Source organism: Sciurus vulgaris, assembly GCF_902686455.1.
Source record: "Sciurus vulgaris genome assembly, chromosome: 10".
Classification (NCBI taxonomy): Eukaryota; Metazoa; Chordata; class Mammalia; order Rodentia; family Sciuridae; genus Sciurus; species Sciurus vulgaris.
In genome coordinates this window covers 69324372-69346074 of record NC_136470.1, presented here as the reverse complement: position 1 = coordinate 69346074, position 21703 = coordinate 69324372, and the positions used below count along the sequence as shown (strand labels likewise).

The 21703-nt window shown below is 37.9% G+C and overlaps 1 protein-coding gene across 3 annotated transcripts in view; it reads left to right on the top strand.

Moving 5' to 3' along the window:
- Positions 1-21703, top strand: part of IGSF11 (immunoglobulin superfamily member 11) — a 153187-nt gene that overhangs the window by 44475 nt on the left and 87009 nt on the right. The window contains exon 1 of one of the 3 annotated variants that reach the window (XM_079155329.1): positions 7461-7888. The exons of the other annotated variants lie outside the window; for them this stretch is intronic. Coding sequence (XP_079011455.1) covers positions 7882-7888 — 7 coding nt within the window. The 5' untranslated portion in view covers positions 7461-7881. Of the gene's footprint in view, positions 1-7460; positions 7889-21703 lie in introns of those variants that run through there. 3 annotated transcript variants of the gene reach the window in all.

Sequence of the window (21703 nt, the reverse complement as noted above, 5' to 3'; positions counted from 1 at the left end):
ATGGAACTGGAGAACATCATGCTAAGTGAAATAAGCTAGAGTCAAAATCAAGTGCACATGTTTTCTCATATGCAGAAACTAGAGAGAAATAAGGAATAAAAAGGCAGGGGGATCTTATGGAAGTAAAAGGAAGAAAAGTTGAGTAGAGGAAGGGAATCAAGGAGGAGAGGAGAGTTGGGAAAGGGAGGAATTGCAGAATGAAATGGACCAAACTATGCTATGTGCATGGGTGACTATATCACAGCAAACTTCACTTTTATGTATAGTATAATGTATCAGTTACAAAAACAATAAATAAATAGAAGGAAGATCAGTGGAATAGAGGAAGGGGATTGAAGTAGGGAGGAGAGGAAGAAAGGGTAGGTATTAGAGATTGAAATGGAGTACATTATGTTATATGTATCTATGAATATGTCAAATGAACCCCACTATTGTATAACTACAATGTACTAATATAAACATTATAAAACAGCATATTGTTTTAATGCTAGGCCACTCCATGCACTTGGCCCTTTCTGTGTGTGGCCAATTCTCTTCTGTTTTTATGCCAAGTTGTAACTTATCCACGGAGGTCCTTGCCAAGCAAATGAACCTTTAGGATTATAAGGTGAATAAACCTCTTTTCTTTACAAAGTATTCAACTTCAGGTATTTTGTTATAGCACCACCAACAAAAAAAGACTAATACAGTCATCTCCACACAAATTAATGATTCCCTTCTTTGCACTGTTTCTTTGCTCCCATAATTATTTCTGTAATTTGCTGAAAGCACAGTTAATTGAAATCATATGCAAACATATCTGTCTTAGACTTAATAAGCTATGAACTTCTTGGGTATTAGACCCACTGCATTTTTTGTCTTTGTATTCTAAACATAGTACTTAATCTATTGTGAACCTCAATCAATGTTTGTTGAGGTGAATGGAATCACACTTGGCAGTAAGTGCTGCTAGCCTTTGATGTTTCTCAGGAATTTATAGCGTTTAAAATGTATATATTAGGTTCTTTGGTATTGACAGATCCAGTCCAATTCAAGACTGATGCTTAGAACATAGACACAGGCTGATATGAGGAAGAATGATTGCTGTACTTTGTATTTGCCTGGCCCTGTGTGGCATTGGGTAGCTTGGAGGACTGCTTTCAAGAATGCATAAGAGTTTTCAGGTTGGCACAATTTCTAAAAAATACATTTTATTGATATATAATTTATATGCCATAAATTTCATTTGAAGTGGACAGTTTGATGGATTTCAGGATATTTATGAATTTGTGCTACCCTATTGTAATGTAATTTTAAAACATTTTTATTGATTTGCAAAGAAAACTTGTACCTATCAGTGGTCACTTCCCACTTCTACCCACCCCTCCCAGCTCTGGAAAACCTCTCATATACTTTTTGGTTCAGATTTGTCTGTTCTGAAACTTTTTCTATCAGTTGTATCATACCACATGGGCTCTTTTATGACTGGTTTCTTTCACTTGGTGTTTTTAAGGTTCATCTGTGTTTTAGAATGTATTAGTACTTAATTCCTTTTTATTGCCAGATAATATTACATACATGAATATACAGTTTTATTTATCCATTCATGAGGTGATGGACCTTTGGATTGTCTCCACTTTTTGACTTTGAATATGAATATGGCTATGAACATATGTGAAAGTTTTCATGTGGTATGTTTTCATTATGCTTACATATCTAACCAGGAGTAGAGTTGCTGGGTCTTGTAACTCTCTACTGAACTGCCAAACTATTTTCCAAAGTAGCTGCACACATTCTATGAGGGTTCTAATTTCTCCATATCCTTGACAACACTTGTTGCTGTCAGTCTGTTTTATTGTAGTCATCGAGAGATTTCACTTCCTAATGACTAACTATAGTGTTTTCTCATCTGCTTGTTGGCCATTAATGTGTTTTCCTTGGAAAAATGTCTTATTTAAACCATTTTCCCATTTTTATTTGGATTATTTGTCTTTGTATTGTTAAATTTTAAGATTTCTTTGTATATGTTGAAGACAAGTCCCTTTTCAGATGCATACCTTGCAAATATTTTCTTCCATTCTGTTGGATGTCTTTTCACTTTTCTGATGGTGTTATTTGAAGCACAAAATTTTTAGTTTTGATGAAGTTCATCAGTTTTATATTTTGCCACTTTTGCTTTTGTACTGTATCTAAGAAATCATTGTGTACGCCTGGTGCAGTGTACACAACTGTAACCCAACAACTTGGAAGGCTGAAACAGGAGGATCTCAAGTTCCAGGCCAGCTTCAGCAATTTAGTCAGACCCCCATATCAAAGTAAAAAATAAGAAGGATTGGAGATGGTGGTAGAACACCCTTGGATTCAATGTCCAGTACTAAAAAGAAAAACAAAATGAAACATAACCAACCAAACAACAACAAAAGAAATCGTTGCTTAACTCTGGCAAAATTTCTTGTGTCTATTTTTGCCTTGAACTTTTTTTTCCAACCCCAAGGGAACCTTGGATTCATTGTAATTTATTTCAGTTCCTTTGGACTTGTACAGTTCCAGGATCAGAGTCATAAATCAAAACCAGTAAGTCAGGTAGGCCACAGTTGTGTGTGTGCGTGGAGATGGAGGTGAGGATGGTGCCTGTTTGCCCTGCCAGTCTTGGAGAGGTATTTGCTAGAATCTGTTAATAAAGACTTAGCAGTTTTTTATCTGTTGAATAAAGATTTAAAATGTAGGTTCAAATAAGTATAATTAGACCTATATTTTTTGCTAAGTGTTCAAGAAATACCATCTAAATTAACCTGTTGCTGGTATCTTGGACTGCTGTTTAAACTTGTATGTAATAAGAAATTTACAAAAGAAGAATATTTGGGTGAAATCTAGTAGGGTAAATTGACAGCTGAGTGACCCATAATATCCAAACTATGTCTGCTATGTAAAAATTTCAGAATACTAACTATAATAATCTATCTTATTTATTTCACATTTTGGAATATTGGATGTTTGAGGTGGTTTTTTGGTACATTTCCCTGCTCTTCCTCTTAGTGCCAGTTTAAGGAATTGCTAATTGTCCATTCTTGCTGGAAAGTACTGATTTCCATTTGAATATAACAGTCTTTTTGCTAAAACTTTCCTGTGGTTCATTCGAGCAAATACAGAAGCCTTCTGTTTGTGGACTGAATGTTCAGCCAGCCATGACGTAGCCACTATTATCAATGAAACTTATTCATCACTCTCCGTGCTAGCACATTGTGCGGGTCTTGCAGAGGATCTTGGAGACTTTCAATGGAGCGCTTCTCCTTGCTTACCTCCATACACTGTTGCTATTAAGTGATTCTGTTCTCTGTCTTTTCTAGATCTTGTGGATAATTAGGTCTTTTTGTTTTCTGTTGATTCCCAAAAGTGTTTTGTAGATGTGAGGCACTGATTGAAAATTTGTTCATTTCTAAATTAGAAAAAGGACAATAAATGCTCTCAGGAGATAATTTTGTTCTCTTCTTTTGTATGTCATCCCATCTTACTTCTGGTGCCATTTTACAAAGATATAGATGATGTTATGTTTTCATAAAATAAAATGAAGTGAAGTTTGGTGATCTTAGATTAAAAGCTTATTCTTTCAGTAAATTAAACTTTTTAATATTTAATTTTGTGGAACATTTAGATTAATTCACAGGTAATTGCTAAATTTCACTTGTATAGATACAGCTGTAGAGCAGAAGGGGTTGTCTTCATTTATGAATGGAATACGGTAGAAGTTGTTATCAAACTAAGCCTATTATACACTTTGGTAAAATCTTGTGCCCTGACATATAGCAGGTACTTATGAGAGCCTTATGAAGCACCGTCAGCCACATAGCATGGATATTGAGCCTGCCACACAATAGTGTTATGATAAGTGGAGTTCCCTGTGTTGGTTGTGGATGGTAGGGGTACTGAATATCCATGATGGAAAAATAATTGCATTTTTCTGTCTCTTTCTTAAGGTCTTTTCCTTCTTTTAAAATTGTTCCATGACAAATGGCATATGCTTGCCTTACATTCTCGACCTGTGGTCCTTTCTGCCAAGAGCCTGAGTTTCAGTGGCTCCTTAAGTCAGTGGCTTCCATTCTGGGAGACACACAGTTTACATTTGGTTGAGAGGGCTGCACTTTACTTGGAAACTGGTTGATTCTTTTGGACCTGATCAATTCAGTAGTTTTCATTTGTAGGACTTCTGTGTCTGTGGGGACATTTTAGAAAAATTTTATTTCTTCCATACAAGGAACTCTCCCTTCCTACCCATACATATACATACTCCTACCCTTTAGAGATTCCCTGAACCATAAAAAATTGCTGGGTTGAAAATGAGTCTTGATTTGATACCTATTGAGTGAACCAAGTACCTCTGCCTGCTTGGGTCTGGATTTAGGTCCAGAAATAAATTCGAGGGATACTTAGGAGATACCAGAGTTTCCCTGAGGCTAGAAGCAGTAAAGGGATCGTTCTTATTCCCCTTTGTATTTTTCCGAATGTCTAAAATAATATGCTGTATACTGAGTATGCAAAATAAATGTGTTACAACCCTTTATCTGTTATTGTTCTCCATTTATATATATGCCTATTTATGATTATTAAAGGCCAGGATAATTGCAGAATTTCACATTTTACCCTATATACCTCTCAAATCTCTCAACCACAGAATTACAATACTTGTATTTGCTGAGCGTTGACATTTTCATCATGGAACTCCACATTTCCCTTGCAGTTATAACTTCTGTCTCTCAGTAGTGAACTTATCATCCCAATCTCCCCACCTCTGTGAGCAGGCTACTTATTGGATTAAGAGAAAAATTATCTGATTACAGATTGTGATTCATATTGTTAAGTAAGGCAGAAGGTAGAAATGTATAATACACAAAACATTTCTCAAGCCATTCTCTCTTGCCTAGTTTTCTTGACACAGTATAGGTTTTCTTCATACCTAGTTTATTCTGCTGTGTTCATAACTGGTCTGTGTCCTTCCCTGTATCCTCTCTCTCCCTCAAATCTCCCATACTGCTGCAAGAGTTTTTTTTTTAGTGAAAACATAAACACATCCTTATCCTGCTTATAAAAATCTTCAGTGGTTCCAACCTGTTGGGAAGAGGCTAAAGTCTATCCTGTAAAGTCATGCCAGTCTCTTTGAATCTCTTTGTAACTTAATTTTTTGCATTTCTGCTTATTATTTGCCTCAAAAGTTTATTCTGTAAACATACCATTCACTTGTATTATCTCCAAGCCTTGGCACATGTGCTTCCTCTGTCTGAAATGTTTCTCATCCACTCTATCTCTAGAAACCCCTACTCATTGTCTGCAGCCCAAAAGTTATGTCCTTTCTGGTCTCACAGGCCATTTCTTTTCATCTGTGCTGGTATAGTGTAACATAGCAAACAATACTTCTCTTATATCACTTTATTGGATTGCTCTTTAAACTTTGTGGACTGATAATTTTGTAAAATGTCATAAAAATGAAATAATAGAAAAACGAAGTATAAAAAAGATGTACAAAATAGAAGCCTCATTTTAAAATCGTTAGATTAAACAGACCTAAAATTACTACTAGATTGCTATAAAAGTTTCTAAATGTTCACAGATAATTTCTATACTTAGTCATCTTCTTTGGGCCAACAACAAACAATTCACAGATCAGCACTTGTCCCTGGGACACATTTGAATAGCACTGCTGTGTAACACTTATCAATTTTACAGTTATTTGCTTTCTTCATTATACAGGAGTTGTATCTTTTTTTTTGTTTTTTTTTTTTTTGGTACCAGGGATTGAACTCAGGAGCACTTGAATACTGAGCCACATCCCCAGCCCTATTTTGTATTTTGTTTAGTGACAGGGTCTCTCTGAGTTGCTTAGCACCTCGCTGTTGCTGAGGCTGACTTTGAACTCTCCATCCTTCTACCTCAGCCTCCTGAGCTTCTGGGATTACAGGCGTGCCCCACCATGCCCAGCAGGGGTTGGATCTTAATGATCCTGTGTTTTGTTTGGCTTTCTACCCCTCTCTCTCACCCCACCCCCAAATGCAAAACAAACAAACAAAAACTAGATCTTGAAATACCGTATGACACAGTTTATCAGTAAATGTTTGGTGAATGAATCAGGTATACCATTACCTTATTTTTCAGTTTGCAGAGATCTTGGATAGAGTTTTAGTTTAGTTTGTACTCGTAGTACTTTGAACTTCAATGATGCCATGTGAAGTTTCCTATAGGGAAGGGGCTTGCAAATAGTCTGCAGCGATGTTGTAATATGCCTTTGTTTTTGTGGTCTCTAAGAAATCCCGAGTGCAGGAAGGAGACATCACCACATTCTTGGCACAAGTGATAGAATGGCTCTTTGCTGGAGGAGAGGAGGTTAGAACTAGTGGCACCATTGAAGCAACCTTTTATCAAATTGTTGCTTTGAGGAGAATGCTTGCTGCCAGCTGCAAATGAAATGCTTTTCATTTTTCTGGTTTTACTGGCCAACCTTAGGCAGATGCCATTCCATCCTCCAGGTTTCCCACCCTGAGGACAGCCAGCCTCCAGGCTCCTCCCCATCCTCATTCACAGCCCAGGAGTTTATATGTCTTTAGAATCTGCATTTTTGAAAGTTGTTTTGCCAGCTTCAGAAGCCTAGAACTTGTCCCATTTCCTGTAATTTTGGAACAGTGTTCTGCTGTAGTGGAAAGCACTGGAAGCCAAAGTTCCAGTCCAGGCTTTGCTATTAATTGACCGTCCGTGTGACTCTGGGCAAGTCATGCTCCTTTCACAATTTGTGATGTGTGTCCTCATTTGGAATTCAGACTAAATTATTTCTAGTGTTGATTTTTAACTTTCCCTTTGGGCCTCACATGGACCATGTTTGTTTGCCTTGGCTTTTCCTTCCTTCCTTCCTTCCTTCCTTCCTTCCTTCCTTCCTTCCTTCCTTCCTTCCTTCCTTCCTTCCTTCCTTCCTTCCTTCCTTCCTCCCTCCCTCCCTCCCTCCCTCCCTCCCTCCTTCCCTTCCTTCCTCCTCCCCCTACTTCCTCTTTCTCCCCACACCTCCTCCTCCTCCCCTTCCTCCTCCTCCTCTTCCTTCTGCCCCCACTCCTCCTCCTCTTCCTCTTCCTCCGCTTCGTTTTTTTAAAAATAGTACTAGTGACTAAACCCAGGACCTCACACATGATAGGCAAACATTCTATCACTGAGGTACACCCACAGCTCTTTTTGGTTTTTATTTTTGAGTCAGTGTGTTGCTAGGTTGCTGAGGCTGGCCTTGAACTTGTGATCCTCCTGCCTCAGCCTCCTGAGTAGCTGTGATTATAGGCACATGTCACTGCACTCATGTTGCCTTTCTTTTAGTCATAATTTAACTATGGGATCTTCATAAAATATCATGCACATATTATGCCAGCAATTAGCATATTATATTCATATTCTCTTTGCTTTTTTTTTTTTCTTCCCAGTTTTACTGTGGCTTTCTCAAAGACATCATATTCATTTTTGTATTAGCGGTTCTTGCCTAGTGTCTGAATTTATATCTTTTAATGTTGGTTGACTTGATAGGCTGAACTCTGTCTTTGGTTTTTGCTTCAGATTTTTGTTTAGCAGTCTACCTATCAAGTGAGATACCTTGCATTGGATGCATATTTGATGTCTCATTAATATATTACAGAATTGTTTAAGGTTGTAAAAGCCCAGTTAAAGTAATGCTGATCAGTCATGTGCACATGTAAAACAGAAGGGAGTTGTGGTTATTCATTCATTGTTCTTAGGAAGGTCTCATTGCTTATTAGCTTATGAAGGATAGGAGCTGGTATTTGTCTGTGCCTTCTTGGCCTCTGGCAGCAGAGAAAAAGACATGAATTCTCTGCCCACAGACAGTCCGCCCCACAAGGCATACTGCCAAGAGTCTCAAGTCACATGCCTGGTGAGTTGCTGCTACATTCTTCCCTGTGTTTTTCAAGGCTACTGTTGTTGGGCTCTCTGCCTGGTGTCCCTGAATTGTAGCTCTTTTAGTTGTCTTACTGATGAACTCCAAACATTGTTTAGCAACTGAAGCAATCTTTATGGTGACTGAATCACCTCCACTGAGTAAATCAGATATGTGTTGGACTGTTCTAGTCATTGCTCCTGAACTGGAAACCCAGCATCATACCAGGCTTACCAGCACAGCTGGTAAGCTTATAGTCCTGAATACCCACAGTTTGGCCCTGAGTGCCTGGGGTATGTGCGAGTGTAGCGTGAGAGGCAGTCAAGTCAGTTCTCATTGCTTCCTGTGGGAGCGGTGTCCTTATCCTCTAGGATGAGTGCTTAACCAGCCTTGCCTTTCTGCCTAAGCATTCCATTTTGCATTTCATTTGTAGAGTTGAGCCTTGTGCCTCTTTGTAATACCTTTCATATACCAAAATGTTAATGTACCATTGGGATAGTCTTTGGAGTTGTGTTTGTAATGGTGGTAGTAGATTTAAACTGAGCTTCAGTGCATGTTTTTTTGGCCTAAGTGTGAGGTGGTTTGCATGGGTTTAGTGAATGGATGTCTAATGAAATGAATTCTATTAATGCTTAAATTTATTGACCTGCCAGCCCTTAGCTTTGCCTAACTCTGTGTTCTAAGTAACAGCCATGGGCTTGGAATGACCCCTTTACTCTGAGTTAACTATTCTGCTGAGGACTGTGGAGGAAAAAAGAAAAAGAAAAAATAAAACTAGTCAACCAATCAAAGAAAGAAAAGTGAGACTGGGGAAGAACTTAGAAACATTTCTCTTTTTTGTTCTTGGTATTGCCTTTTCTTTGTATTTAATTTCTGCATTCTTTTCTTTTTCTTTATTGAGAAGCACAGTAAGTTCATGAAAAACCTGTATTTCAGTATTGACCTATGTACTTTCCAGAGGTAACTTTGAGAGGGTTTACTGTCCTTTTTAAGTTGTAGTTTCCTTCTTACAGGATTCTACTGCTACTGAACTTAATGGCTACTTTCAATATTAAGTAATGTGATGAGAGTGTGCACTTGGCATGTGGAACTGCTACCCTAAGAAGGCCTTAATAAAGGCTCCTTTCCATTTTCCTGTTACATTCACTCAAAATATTATTTACTATGAATCACTTACTTGTGCCTGTATTGAAAATTCAGAGAAAATGTTATAAATATCATCAAATATGAGTTGAGGCATTTAATGAATGAAATCGTTTAACTCATCAAAACACTTAACACCAAAAAACAAATAACCCAGTCAATAGATGGGCTAAGGAACCAAACAGGCACTTCACAGAAAAAGAAATACAGCTGATCAGTAACAATATGAAAAAATGTCAAAATGCATTCTACTGTCATGTATTACTAGAACAAATTTTAAAAAATTACCCTCCCCCCCAAAAAAAATTGTTTAGTTCAATGAGCAATTGTTGCACACCAACTTCCCAGACAAGTTTGCAGCCTGATGAGTAATGCAGGTAGGTAAGCAGACACTTACATGGGGTGTGGTGGGTGCTGTGGAGGATGACTGGTTTGCTGTTCAGATGCAATAGGGGGTACTGCTTTTTTGAGGTGGGAGAGGATGAGTGGGGGTTGGCAAAAAGCCAGGGAAGAGCTCCTGAAGGAATGGACTTTTGAACTGTGGCTTGCTGAAGGGAGGGAGTACATTCCAGGCAGAGGGAGATTCATGAGGGAAGATAAAAAGTAGCATAGCCAGTCCCACTGAAATTTCTTTGGGCTTAATTGTAGAGTGTGAGGTGGCAAGAGGTGCAAGGTGAAGCTGTTAATGGCCAGCCCATGGAAGGCTTTTTTGTCATGCTAAGAAACTCAGTTCATGTCCTGTAGAGAATGGGGGCCATTCATGCCAAGGCTCTCTATACTGGGTTGTGACATGATCAAATTTGCATTTTATAAGAATCACTGTGGTACACAGAGTGTATGGGAGAGAGACAAGCTGAGAAGAAGGGGGAGACTTGTTAATAAGCTGGTGTAAAGGTTAAGAGGAGAGATGATGAGGGCCTGAACTGACAGAGTAAGCTGCAGAGGGATGAAGAGGAGGAGAGCAACTGGGAGTAATTGAGGAGGTGAGACCTGTGAGATGTCAAGGTGGAACATTCCAAGTGTGACTCTCTTAGGTTCTTGTTTGAGGTGCTTCTAATTGGAATAGTAGATAAAAGAAGCAGATCAGATTTGGGGGAAGATGACAAATTCAGTTTTAGAAAAGTTGAATTTGCTTTGCTTGTGGGATGTGATCCAAGGACTTATCATCAGGCAATTTGATACATGGTCTGGGGCTTAATAGAGGTCAGGGCCAGAAATGCAGCTTTTACCTTAATCTTAAGTAATTGTAATGATGTTAGAAACAAGTAAAATGCTCCTTTTGTCTTTACATTGTGACTGACACATTTATATTATATCATAAATGAAGCTGTCATTAAAACTGTCCAGTAGATTTCCCCCTTCCTTTCCACCTTGGTTTTCTTTAATGGAGATAAAATATTGTTATCTCTCTTTTTCTCTCTCAATTCCCATAGCTCCTTTTGGTTTGAAATACAACTTTGAAATGAAATAAGATTGAATTTTGAAGGGTGTTAAATTTTAATGTGATACTTTACATAATTCCAAGCTACATTTTAATGCTGTTCAGCATATCTTCTGATGACTGTGGAGGTACTTTAGAGTAATTCATCATCATCATCATCATCATTTTATCATTAGTTCTCAGATAAAAGTTGAGAGAAAATTAGTAGAAAAATTAAGCTGTGAAGGGATAATGTAAATGCCCCCACACCAGTGGCTTTCATCTGCTCACCTGGCTTGTCTTGCCTTCTTTTTCCTGGAGACTTTGTGATTTCAGATCAGAATCCAAGTGTCATTGAGTAACAGATTTTAGTCACTCAGAGTTCTTGTAGCTCTGAAATTTTTTGAATTTTTAGTTTTTTTCACCTTCCTTATGTTTTCTTTTTTTCCTCCAGCAAAGAGGGTAGAGTTCATCTTCTTTCAGGGTACCTTAGGAAATCATATGCTTGAATAGTCTTGCTTTATTCCTTTGTGACCTATACATGTCTTTTTAGAATTATCTTCCTGTTATGATGAGGGTTTTAGCAGCCTGTTTCTGTCATCTTCCTTTTGAATATACATAGAAAATCAGACATTCTGTTCTGGCTTTCTTGAAATTATAAATTGGTGTTCCTTTCTCTCTTTTTCTACTATCTCTCTCTCTTTCTTTCCCTTCCCCCACCTTTTATTTCTCCTATTTATAAGGCAAAATTTTAAAAAATGAGGTCTAATCACCCTCCCCTCCCCTCAATCCCAATGCAAACATATCTGCAAGGTTTATATTGTTTTAGCTACATTATCAACCATCCTTTTCTTAAATACATTTTGTCAGTTCATTTCATTTTCAGCAGCTCTGTCAAAAGATTTTTATGTGACATGGTGATATTGTGATTTATTAACCAAATTGACTTATGTTTCTGTTATTTCCTATAACTCTGCAGTTTTTTTTTCCCTCTCTCTCTTCATCAGGGAAGGAAGGGGCCACTTCGTCAGGATGCAGAAAAGACAAGTGTCTGTTTTTTGAATTTAGAAATTACAAACCCTTGACCTGGTTATAAAGCCCAATTTGGAAAAGTAAAAGAAAAATCAAGAAAAAAGATTCTGTCAACTAGGAGAGGAAGGAGATCAGATATGCAGCTGAGAGAGCCTACTTATTGGCATTGCACTCAAAGGAAAGCCCTAGGAATGTTTAAGGAACTCTACAGGAGAATGGACTTCATCCTACCATGACTTACTCCACTGCTTGTTGGAACCTAAAAAGAAAAAGATCTCAGAGCTAAAATACAAAGATTGTTTCTATATCTCAGCTAAATAGAGGCTCACAACCAAAATTAAGTTTAGTTATGGAAAAAAAGAAAAAGAATGAAGTTAAAATTTTCACTAGGTGACTTTGGTCAAGGATTTGTATCTATCTATATTAAATAGCAGTGAAATATAGTGGAAGATTGCTCTGAAGCCAGATGAATTTGGGTTTAAATCCTGGCTATATAATACCATAGTTGAGTTCCTTAATCCCTTTGAGTCTGCCTTTCATTTGTCTAACTACAATAGTAATAGCTACCTTACTGGAGTGTCTTTTTTTTTTTTGTTTTTTGTTTTTTTTTTTTTGGAGTGTCTTAATACTTGAATGTGATGTATGTGCAGTATCTAGAATGCTGCTTGGCGCATAATACTCAAAAATACTTTCTTTCACTTAAGGTTTTCTCAGTCCCACCTTTTATTTTCTTTCTCAAGACATAGAATTTATCTAAATCCTCCTTTCATGTGATAGCCCTATAGATTTTGAAGGCCAGTGTCCTTAACAGTGCCTAGCACCGTGTCTTGCATATTTGAGAAGCAGTATGACATAATGTGTTCTGGAACACAGTGCTTACCTTTGAATCTCAGCAAGTCCATTTACTAAGTTTCTTAACTCTTCTGCACCTCAACTTCCCTATTTGTAAAATGAAGATCATAATAACACCTATATCATGGAGTAGTTGTGAATATTAAAGATGTTAATGAGGCATAGAATAAAGCATCTCATTGTGTCAGAGACAATGCTACATGTTCACCTAGTTTTATTTATTTTCCTCTTTAGAGCCAGATAATAGCTGTATTTCCCTGCCTTCCTTGTAGTTATGTTGGGGCCATGTCCTTATTCCAGTTGGCAGAAGATAATTTGTGTCATTTATGAGCCCAAACTCTCTATTGTGTGGATTGTTAAGATCATACATTGAATGAATGATGGATTCACCAGATAGTGGATGGGCTTCCTAACTCACCATGTGGAGGATAACTTCTGGATCCATGAAGGACATTGTATAAGCAAGGAATAAACTGTGTGGGGTGTGCGGATCAGTGGGGCAAATCAAGTAGTTGTATCTGGCTGTCCCATAGGGAGGTGGTAGATGATTAAGACAGATATCTGACTTGATCATACTGAGGAAATGGGAGGAGATAGAGACTGGGAAATTTTGTTAAGGAACCAAGCCTTGCTTCTGGTATGAGAAAGTCTGACTTATTAAGATGGCTGCCAAAGCAGCATAATATAAGAATTCACTACAGTGGAGGAAGGTCAGTGATCCTTGAGGAGAAACCTGGTGAGTGACAGAATGTTGTCAACCACTGTCCCAGTAGTTTGTTTTTTCTGCATACCATTTAAAATGCCAAATGTTTTTTATTCTTAGGAATCGAGTTTTCAACTGTCTTTAAACACTTGACAAGAAAATGTGACTTCTCAAAATGTTTTCTGTACTATTTTTCTCTTTTCAATTTTTATTTTTTCATATATTTCTCAAACTGACTGATTTTGAAGATAAGTAAAAAAAAATACCAGAATAAAGGAGTAGGAAAAATACAGATCAGGTATTAAGATGACTTAGAGTTCTAAGCCAATTCAGCTTAATTTATTAATGCAAATTGATAGGTGGAAAAGGAGTTAATACATAGCATTATTGGATCATTGGTCTCATATCCTGTGTGTTCACTTCATGGCACCGTAATGCCTGCTTTTGAGAAAATGTCAGCTTGAAGACAAATATTCACCTTGTTTTTGTGCTGCAATGAAATTCAGTATCTGTTTCATTTTCTTATGGAGGAGGGTGACAAAGTTCACTTCTTAGAGAACTCATCATTATTTCTGAAAGATATAAAAAGTTGTTGGTGATACTGAGGTTAAAGTGTTATTACTGGGGAGGGGGTGATTTTCATCTCCTGGTCCACTGTAGAGTGTCACAGAAGTAGAAAATGATGCACATTAATAATCTGAGATTATATTATAAATGAAGTGAGAGGCTTATCACTTTGGGGAAGAAGGGTTAACAATATCCATTACTCAGAATATTCTGTGTCTTAACATCCTTAGAGCTGCAGATGGTGGCAGTACTGGTCGATACCTGATCTGTGGTGTCAGGAGTTAGGCAGGAGACTCCTGGGCCTTCCGTGACGATGCCTTAGGGACTTTATTGATCATATATACTCAACAGTATAAGCAGAGTCAGAAAAGATAGTTTCAAAGTTTGAGCTTGTTGCCATTAGTGCACGTGTGTACTCGCACCACACCACACACACAATTTAGGAAGAGAAACTAATTTTTAAGGGGAAGATACTAACTGCTTTTTTGAACATTGAGTTTAAAATGATGATCAATAAAATGGTAGCCAGAGGTCTGCCACCATCTCTTGTGAAAATCTGGAGGTAACAGTCTTTTAAAGACTTTCTGTTTTTAGGTCAAAATTACTTCCTCAGTTATATATCTGATAGAGCATATCCTGCATCTCTGAGATTGTAGTGCAGGTATGTAGAAATGTTTGATTCATTATATAAACTAGCAACTTTCTTTCAACGAGCATTTCTTTTTCTTTTTTTGCGGTGGGGGTGTTGTTCAATAGGCTTTCAAATTTATCTGCCACATCTAGTAACGTAAACCTATATGAAATGAGTGAATTTTTTAAAGAAAAGGTACGGGTGAAGGAGATAGAAAAGTGGGATAATATTTAAAAATATATTTGACTTTGAGAATAAATGACTTTCTTTTCACGGCAATGTTTGTTCACTATGAGGCGATAGAGGAAAATTTCTTTTCTGTGGAACTTAATCTGTAGCCAGCTGCTGCTGTATCTCATTATGTTCTTCATGTAATTAGAGCAATTAGGATGAGGCTTGTGCCATATATTGGTCTTGGAAGGAGAGTGAGCTATTTCCAGACTTGTTTTGAGAGATTAGAGATTAATGGCCTAATCTTTTAGGTAAATTGATGGAATCTGAGAAATATTTAAGCTAGGAAAAAGAGAAGGGCAGTTTGTTTTTTGTTACCTGAAATGTTCTTTTCTTATCACTATGGTAACTACATATCTTGACAAATATGTTTTTGAATGAGATTAACTCTAAAGGTAATTGATAAAAGATTGTAGTCTGGAAGATACAAGGTGGACTTTGTGGTGCAATGATAATGGTGGAAACCTGGCTCCAAGGTTTTGACATGCACAGGTTGGAGAAAAGTAGGAAGGACAATTTAAAGGAGAAGTAAAAATTAGAAATATTTGAAATTCTCTTTGGGAAAACCAGTTTCGTGAATGTGGTTTTCATGATGAAGAAGGGCAGGAGATTAGGTACTGAAACCACAATGTGCTAAACCACTGTGGGATTCCGAGGGTAGTGCCACTCCATACTCATCAAGGAGTAGTGCTCTTCCACATCCTGACTTATAGAGGCTTCTTGTAAGGCCTGATGGTTTTTCCTTCCTCTCTGCTCCCTTTTCTTCACTGTAGTTTCAGGTACACTAGGTGATTCTCATTCTTCCAGCTGGTCTTTCTCAGGTTATTATCTACACCAAATCAACTTACCTGTGGCCACCAAATGCATTTTTATGAACTACTAGTGTGTCCTTGTATTTTATTAAAGGTGGATTATGACCTCAATGCCAGACTTCTTTTTATTTTTAATTTTTGGCACCAGGAATTGAACCTAGAGGTGCTTAACCACTGAGCCACATCCCCAGCCTTTTTTGTTTTTTACTTTGAGGCAGGGTATTGCGAAGTTGCTTAGGGCCTTACTAAATTGCGGAGTCTGGGTTTCAACTTGTGATCTTCCTGCCTCAGCCTCTGGAGTCTCTGGGATTACATTTATGCACCACACTGCGCTCTGCTCAATGCCAGACTTCTTAACTTGACATTTAAAATGACCTGGAATGAGACTGACAGACCTACTTTTATCTCTTGTAGTTCTTATGAATGAGCCCTGTTTTCAGCTACTGTGGTATCCTCCCTGTCTTTAAAATGTGTCATGTTCAGCTCTGCTTCTACTTTTTTCTGTCTAAACCCACCCTTTGTTCTCTTAAGACCTTCAAGGGACCACTCAACACCTCACTCTCCTAATTGTGTCCTACTACTTATTACCTCTTACATTTTATTTGATAGTTTTTACAGTGCTCAGCATAGTACTAGGTGGATGCTAAGAAGTCTGTGGTAGTGACTGAAGCATAGGACTTTGAGAGGTCAAGATGGCCCAGCTCATTTTGAATTTCAAGTTGCTGTGGTACAGGGTCTTTGGGAACTGACAACTTAAAAAAATGAATTGAGTCTTTATTTTGTTTCTTTGTTTAATCTTTCAGAGTCCTGGTGTCACCAAATTCCAAGGCACCAAATTCCCAACAGGCACTTGATAGAGAAAACCATTTTCTCTGATTTTGACGGGACTTATCCTGAATTCAATGAATGCCTTTCGTTTCTGGGTTTGTGCCCAGTGCCTTATACATGGAACGGTTAATTCTAGGGCTGTCCATGCCCCACTCTTTTCAGATCAGGATTCATTGATGTGTGCCAGGTCACTGCTGGCTTGGCATATGCTGGTGGGCAGGAGAGGCCTGCTTTCTCTCTTACATATGACAGGCTTATTCCCTGCTGGGTGGGGCATGTGCCTGGGTGAGAGATCCTGGGTGAGAGAGCAGCACAGAGAACACACGGGAAATGAGAGACTGAACATGAGCAATGAGCACAGACATAAACAGATACAATAAAAATAGAGGGAACTATTTCCCAAACTGCTAGTGGGAACAGCCGGGTAGAGCAGGGCTGTGATGTCTTTCTCAGTGCCGTGCTTGCTCACCTAGGACTGACTGAGGCACAGCATCCCGTGAAGGCCATTATTCCTTTATGGTGTCGCCTATACCTCATCCAAGCTGTACTCTAAGGAGATGTTAATTCTTTGTCAAATGTGGTTCTCAGCACTGCATATAAATAAATGAATAAAAATAACATCTAAAAAAAATAAAAAAAAAAAAAGGTGTCCCTTTTTTTTTTTTTAGTTCTCCAAAGGCTACTGAACTCTTAATTTGTTGTTGTGCCAGTGTGAGACTCTGGTTTACATTATCTGAAAATGTTTAATTTATCCTTAAATTTTATCTCCTAAGCATTACACTGGAGCTTCTATAAATTTAGTAACAATTAACCATACTGATCAACTTTTTATTAAATAGTATTTTCTAATGTAAAAAATATGAATAACTTGCCCTCGATGGAGTCTACATTTTAGCCAGAGAAAAGACAATAAACGTTAGATAACACAGTATAGTGTTCCTCATAAATACATTGGAAAGCAGAAGAAGCAGTGAGAGTGAGTCAAAAATTCAGAAATAAGATGAAATACAGTTTAATATTTTCATTTTGAATGAATTTAAACTTTTCATTTTAACAAATACATGATTTGTGCCTTCTCTTGATTTTTTGAGATCCCATGAACTTGAGGAATCAGGCATTCATAAACTGAAATGTTTAATTGTGATGGAAGGCTTAAAGAGTCATGGAGTGGGGGGCAGGATAAGTTTCTTCAATCCTCCGACTATGCTTTCGTATCTTTTGTTTGTCCTTTTTTCTTCCAGTTCCTTCTACAGATGAGGTAATATATTTCAGCCAAATGGCCTGGCATAATCCTGAATATTTCATGCTGTTTTTCATATGCACACACACACCTAATTTTTTTTTTTTTTTTTTAGGTAGTTTCTGTTACTGGATTTTTACTCTTTGAAGTTTGTTAATCTGACTGAAGCTGACCTCATAATTTATAATGTGAAAATCACGGTGCCTGTAAATATAGTATGTATAAAGTGCCTGTTGTATACTTCAGTTATTTCAGTGCTTCTTGCTGTTTAATACTTATAATTCTTCAGGTTATCCTCTGGTCAGAGATATAGGTAGCATTAGGTACATCTGTGAGTTTCAAATATCACCAGGATTTATCTTAGGCTTTGGTAGGGTGTGGACAACTGGGACTCCCACCTCATAACTGTCAGTCCTATTGGTGCTCATTCTGCTTCAGCTGTCAATACTACTGTGACACAACAATATTAGTTTTGATCTCTTTTTCTCCTGAATATTTTTTAAAAATAATGCATAACCCCTATACCTATTTCTACCAAAGACAAGACCATTTGAAAGAAAAATGGAATGGAAAGGCAGATTTCAGTGTTTTAAGATTTTAAAAAACTTTTAATAAGATTTGTTGTGTTTTTTCTTTCACAAAACTGTATAGCTGTTTAAAATCTAATTGTATTTGAAAACCATAGTAATGAATATTTGCTGATAAACATTTCATTGGTACTGATACCTAAAATACTTGAAAATGCTATTTAAAATCATTGTCTTAAACTAGAAAAATCTGTGTGAATGTAATTTAAAAACAAATTCAAAACTTTTCCACCCTAAAATGACTTCTGTTTTGATAATGCCTGAGTTTCACTAATCTTAAAAGTAGAAAACCATGGATGGATTTTATTTCATCTCTAATTCTCTGTCCCCTACTTTTTTCAAACATTTCTCCCAGATTTTCCTTTCAGTGTCTGTAAATTTACCTATTTATTCCTTGTTCCTAAAGATCCTCTTGTGCATGTCCTCTTTACAATATACTTGGTTAGGTGTGAAAACAGTTGGAGGTACCAACCACTGTTCCCCCCTGTTGTTTTATTATACTTATCCTTTTGTTTGGAAATCTGACTTATAAATCAAGTTCCAGGAACAAAGGGAGTTTACCCCAAAGGATCCAAATTGGTTTTTCCTGTCTTCAGAAAAGCAGAGCTTGGGCTGGTGGCATAGAAATCCCCTTCCAGTAGAAGTGACTATCCAATTAGAGGGACCAAGGGTAGTTTGCAAATTCCCTGTGCAAGGATAACTTTGGGGACAATGAGAAGATATTTTCTAAAAAAAAATTTAATATATATTTTTAGTTGTTGATGGACCTTTATTTTATTCATTCATTCATTCATTCATTCATTCATTCATTCATATGTGATGCTAAGGTTTGAACACAGTGCCTCACACATGCTGGGCAAGCAAGCACTCTACCACTGAGCCACAACCCCCAGCCCCAATGAGGAGATATTAATATGCCCCCAAGGGCGTGGATGTAGCCAACAGAGATCCAGACTTGCAGAAGGTTTATGGCGGGGCTGAGGAGAATAAGGGAAGGGTCAAGGTGGACCTGGTGTTGGAAGATTTAGAGATGTTGGCAGGATAAAGGCTAATGATCTCCACCTATCCTTCCCTTCCTATGCTCCTACATCTAGCATTTTGTAATTCTCTAGAATTCAGGTGCAACCCTTGAGCAAGAGGAAACCAGGCATTGAGATTACCATGAGTTGACTGAAATTTAGTTTTTACTATTCAGCAGAATAGGGGCTTCAGAACAAAAATTTAGTTATATAAAAATAAATTCTGCTTTCTCTTGTTTTGTGCTTTTCCACAGACCTGCAGCACAAGTTTCTTTGTACTCTCTCTAATCTTGCTGCTTTCAACGGGGGAAGCTTTTTGCAGTCTACCACCTGAATGTCAATTCTTCCACCCCCTTGATACCTAATGTTCTCCAATTTGAACCTCTTTTAGGTACACCAGACTTCTCATTATCCTCATATCTAGCAGATGACTCCAGCTGTAGTTTGAATTTAGAATGTCCCCTACAGACCCATGTATTAGAGATTTGCCCCAGTATGTCATGATGGGTGGTGGTAGAACCCTTAGAGGTGGGGCTTAGTGGGAGGTTCTCACTTGCTGGGGGCATGCCTGTGAGGGAGGACTGTGGGGCCCTAGCCCCTCCTCCTTCCTTTCTTTATGCTTCCTGGCTTTGAAGTGAGCAGGTTTGCTCTGCCACATGTTCCACCATGATGTGCTGCCACAGGCCTAAAGCAATGGTGCCAACCAACCACAGATTGAAACCTCCAGACTGTAAGCCAGAGTAACTCTTTCTAAGTTGAGCCTCAGGTGTTTGTTATAGTGACAGAAAGCTGGCTAACACTTCTCAGCTTCCCTCCCAGCCACACTTTCTGCTCATATTTCTCTCCCTTAATTCAGGCAAGAACTGTCCTTTCCGTTTTTTTAAGAAGTCTCAATCCTGCCCATTTTCAAGGTTCAATCCAGATTGGATTGCCTTTCCTCATTTTCAAATTCACAATGATCTAAATTAAAAAAAAATTATAATACCACTTAGCCCTTGGTTACATCGTACTATTTGTTCCTTGATTTTTGTTCCAGGGCCTTTAGTTCTTTTTTTTCCATGTAGATGATAAGCTTCTTAGGAACATGGACCAACCCCATTATTATTTTTCTTGTGTTCTCTTGAATGCTAGCATGTGGGGAGCACAGAGTAGATGCTGAAAAGTTGCTTGTTAATTAATAGGGTAGAAGCTGTTGCTATTTATGTTATGTATATGAGATGAATTTTATCTCTGTCTGTTTTACACTTTTTGAATTTCTGTGTTTCTACCACTCTTGCAGTTAAAGAAGCCGGCAGTGGGTGGATGTACTGTGCACATCTCTGACAAGTGAAACAAAGCTGATTTGTTTTATTTTTAGAAAGCTTGATGGTGTTAATTTTTCAAGTGTCACTTGAAAATGGGTAGCTAAATAAGTACTCTGAGCATTTTTAATACAGTGATATACTTTGGTAAAGAGACCTTTGAATACAAGCATCACAGTTTTAACATCTTTAGTCCGCGCTTGCTCAGAGTGATTGAAGGAGTAAAGGAGCTATTGCTCTATATTATGTAATTTTTTTTTAATTCTGAAAGATTCTATATAGCATTAATTAGTGTACTTTTGTGTGTGTGTGTGTGTGTGTGTGGTGCTGGGGATCGAACCCAGGGCCTTGTGCTTGCAAGGCAAGCACTCTACCGACTGAGCTATCTCCCCAGCCCAATTAGTGTACCTTTTGACACAACTTCAAATGAATTCCTTTTGTTATAGGTTCTAGTTGTATGTTTCATTTTTGTGCTTGAAAAAGTGCTGGTTTCCTGCCCTGTTCTGTGCTTTCTTTCTTATTTAACAGTAGGGATGTTTTCACAGATGGGTCTTTCTCCCTTAGGTTTTGGAATGATTGGATCTTCTTTTCCCATATTACTTTGCTGGCTGTTATAATTCCCTGGGGGCCCAAAGCTGGCGGGAGAACTCTGGAAGGAAGGAACAGAAACCTGAGAGGCTCTGGGCACACAGGAATCTTGTTCTGTTCTCCTTTATCACCTCCTGCACTCAGACACTCATTTTCCCCAAACCCAAAGAACAACACAAAACCTGCTTTTCAGAAGTAGGCCATATGCCCCTCTTTAGGGATGACCTATAAAATTTGTACACAAGTAGAAATATATAGTACATCTAATATTTTAAAACAATCTAAAATGGCCCCTTACAAATAATATGAGTTGTATAATATTCTGCTTGTAAGGCAACCATATCTGGGACACTTTTTGGTTAAGGAGCACTCTGAAACAAAACACACACACACACACACTCACACACACACTCACACACTCACACACTCACATACTCACTTTTCTACTAGTAATGACCCTGAAACCAGCCTGCATCACAGTAAGATTATCAGTGTCCTTGTTGTGATAATAAGGAGGAACATATAGAGACTTGAGGAGCCATCTCCGCTTCATTCAGTGGCACTGCTCACCAATGCATAATAAAAATTAAATGCTTCCATAAAAAAGCTTTATACAATTTATTCACTTTCTCATTCACGTATTTATTTGAAGAAAAAGCACATGGTAGTGTGAGAAAAAATGAATAGGGGAGAGAGCGATGCTTATGAAAATGGTTCTCTAAGAAGTCTTATCTAAGCTGAGTCTGAATAGCAAATAGGAGTTAGAGAGCCAAGGAGTTGAAGAGGTTTTTGCCTTGATGTGGGAAACAGCTCCATATGTTGAAGGACCTGAAGGCTAGAAGTGCAGCATAGAGATGG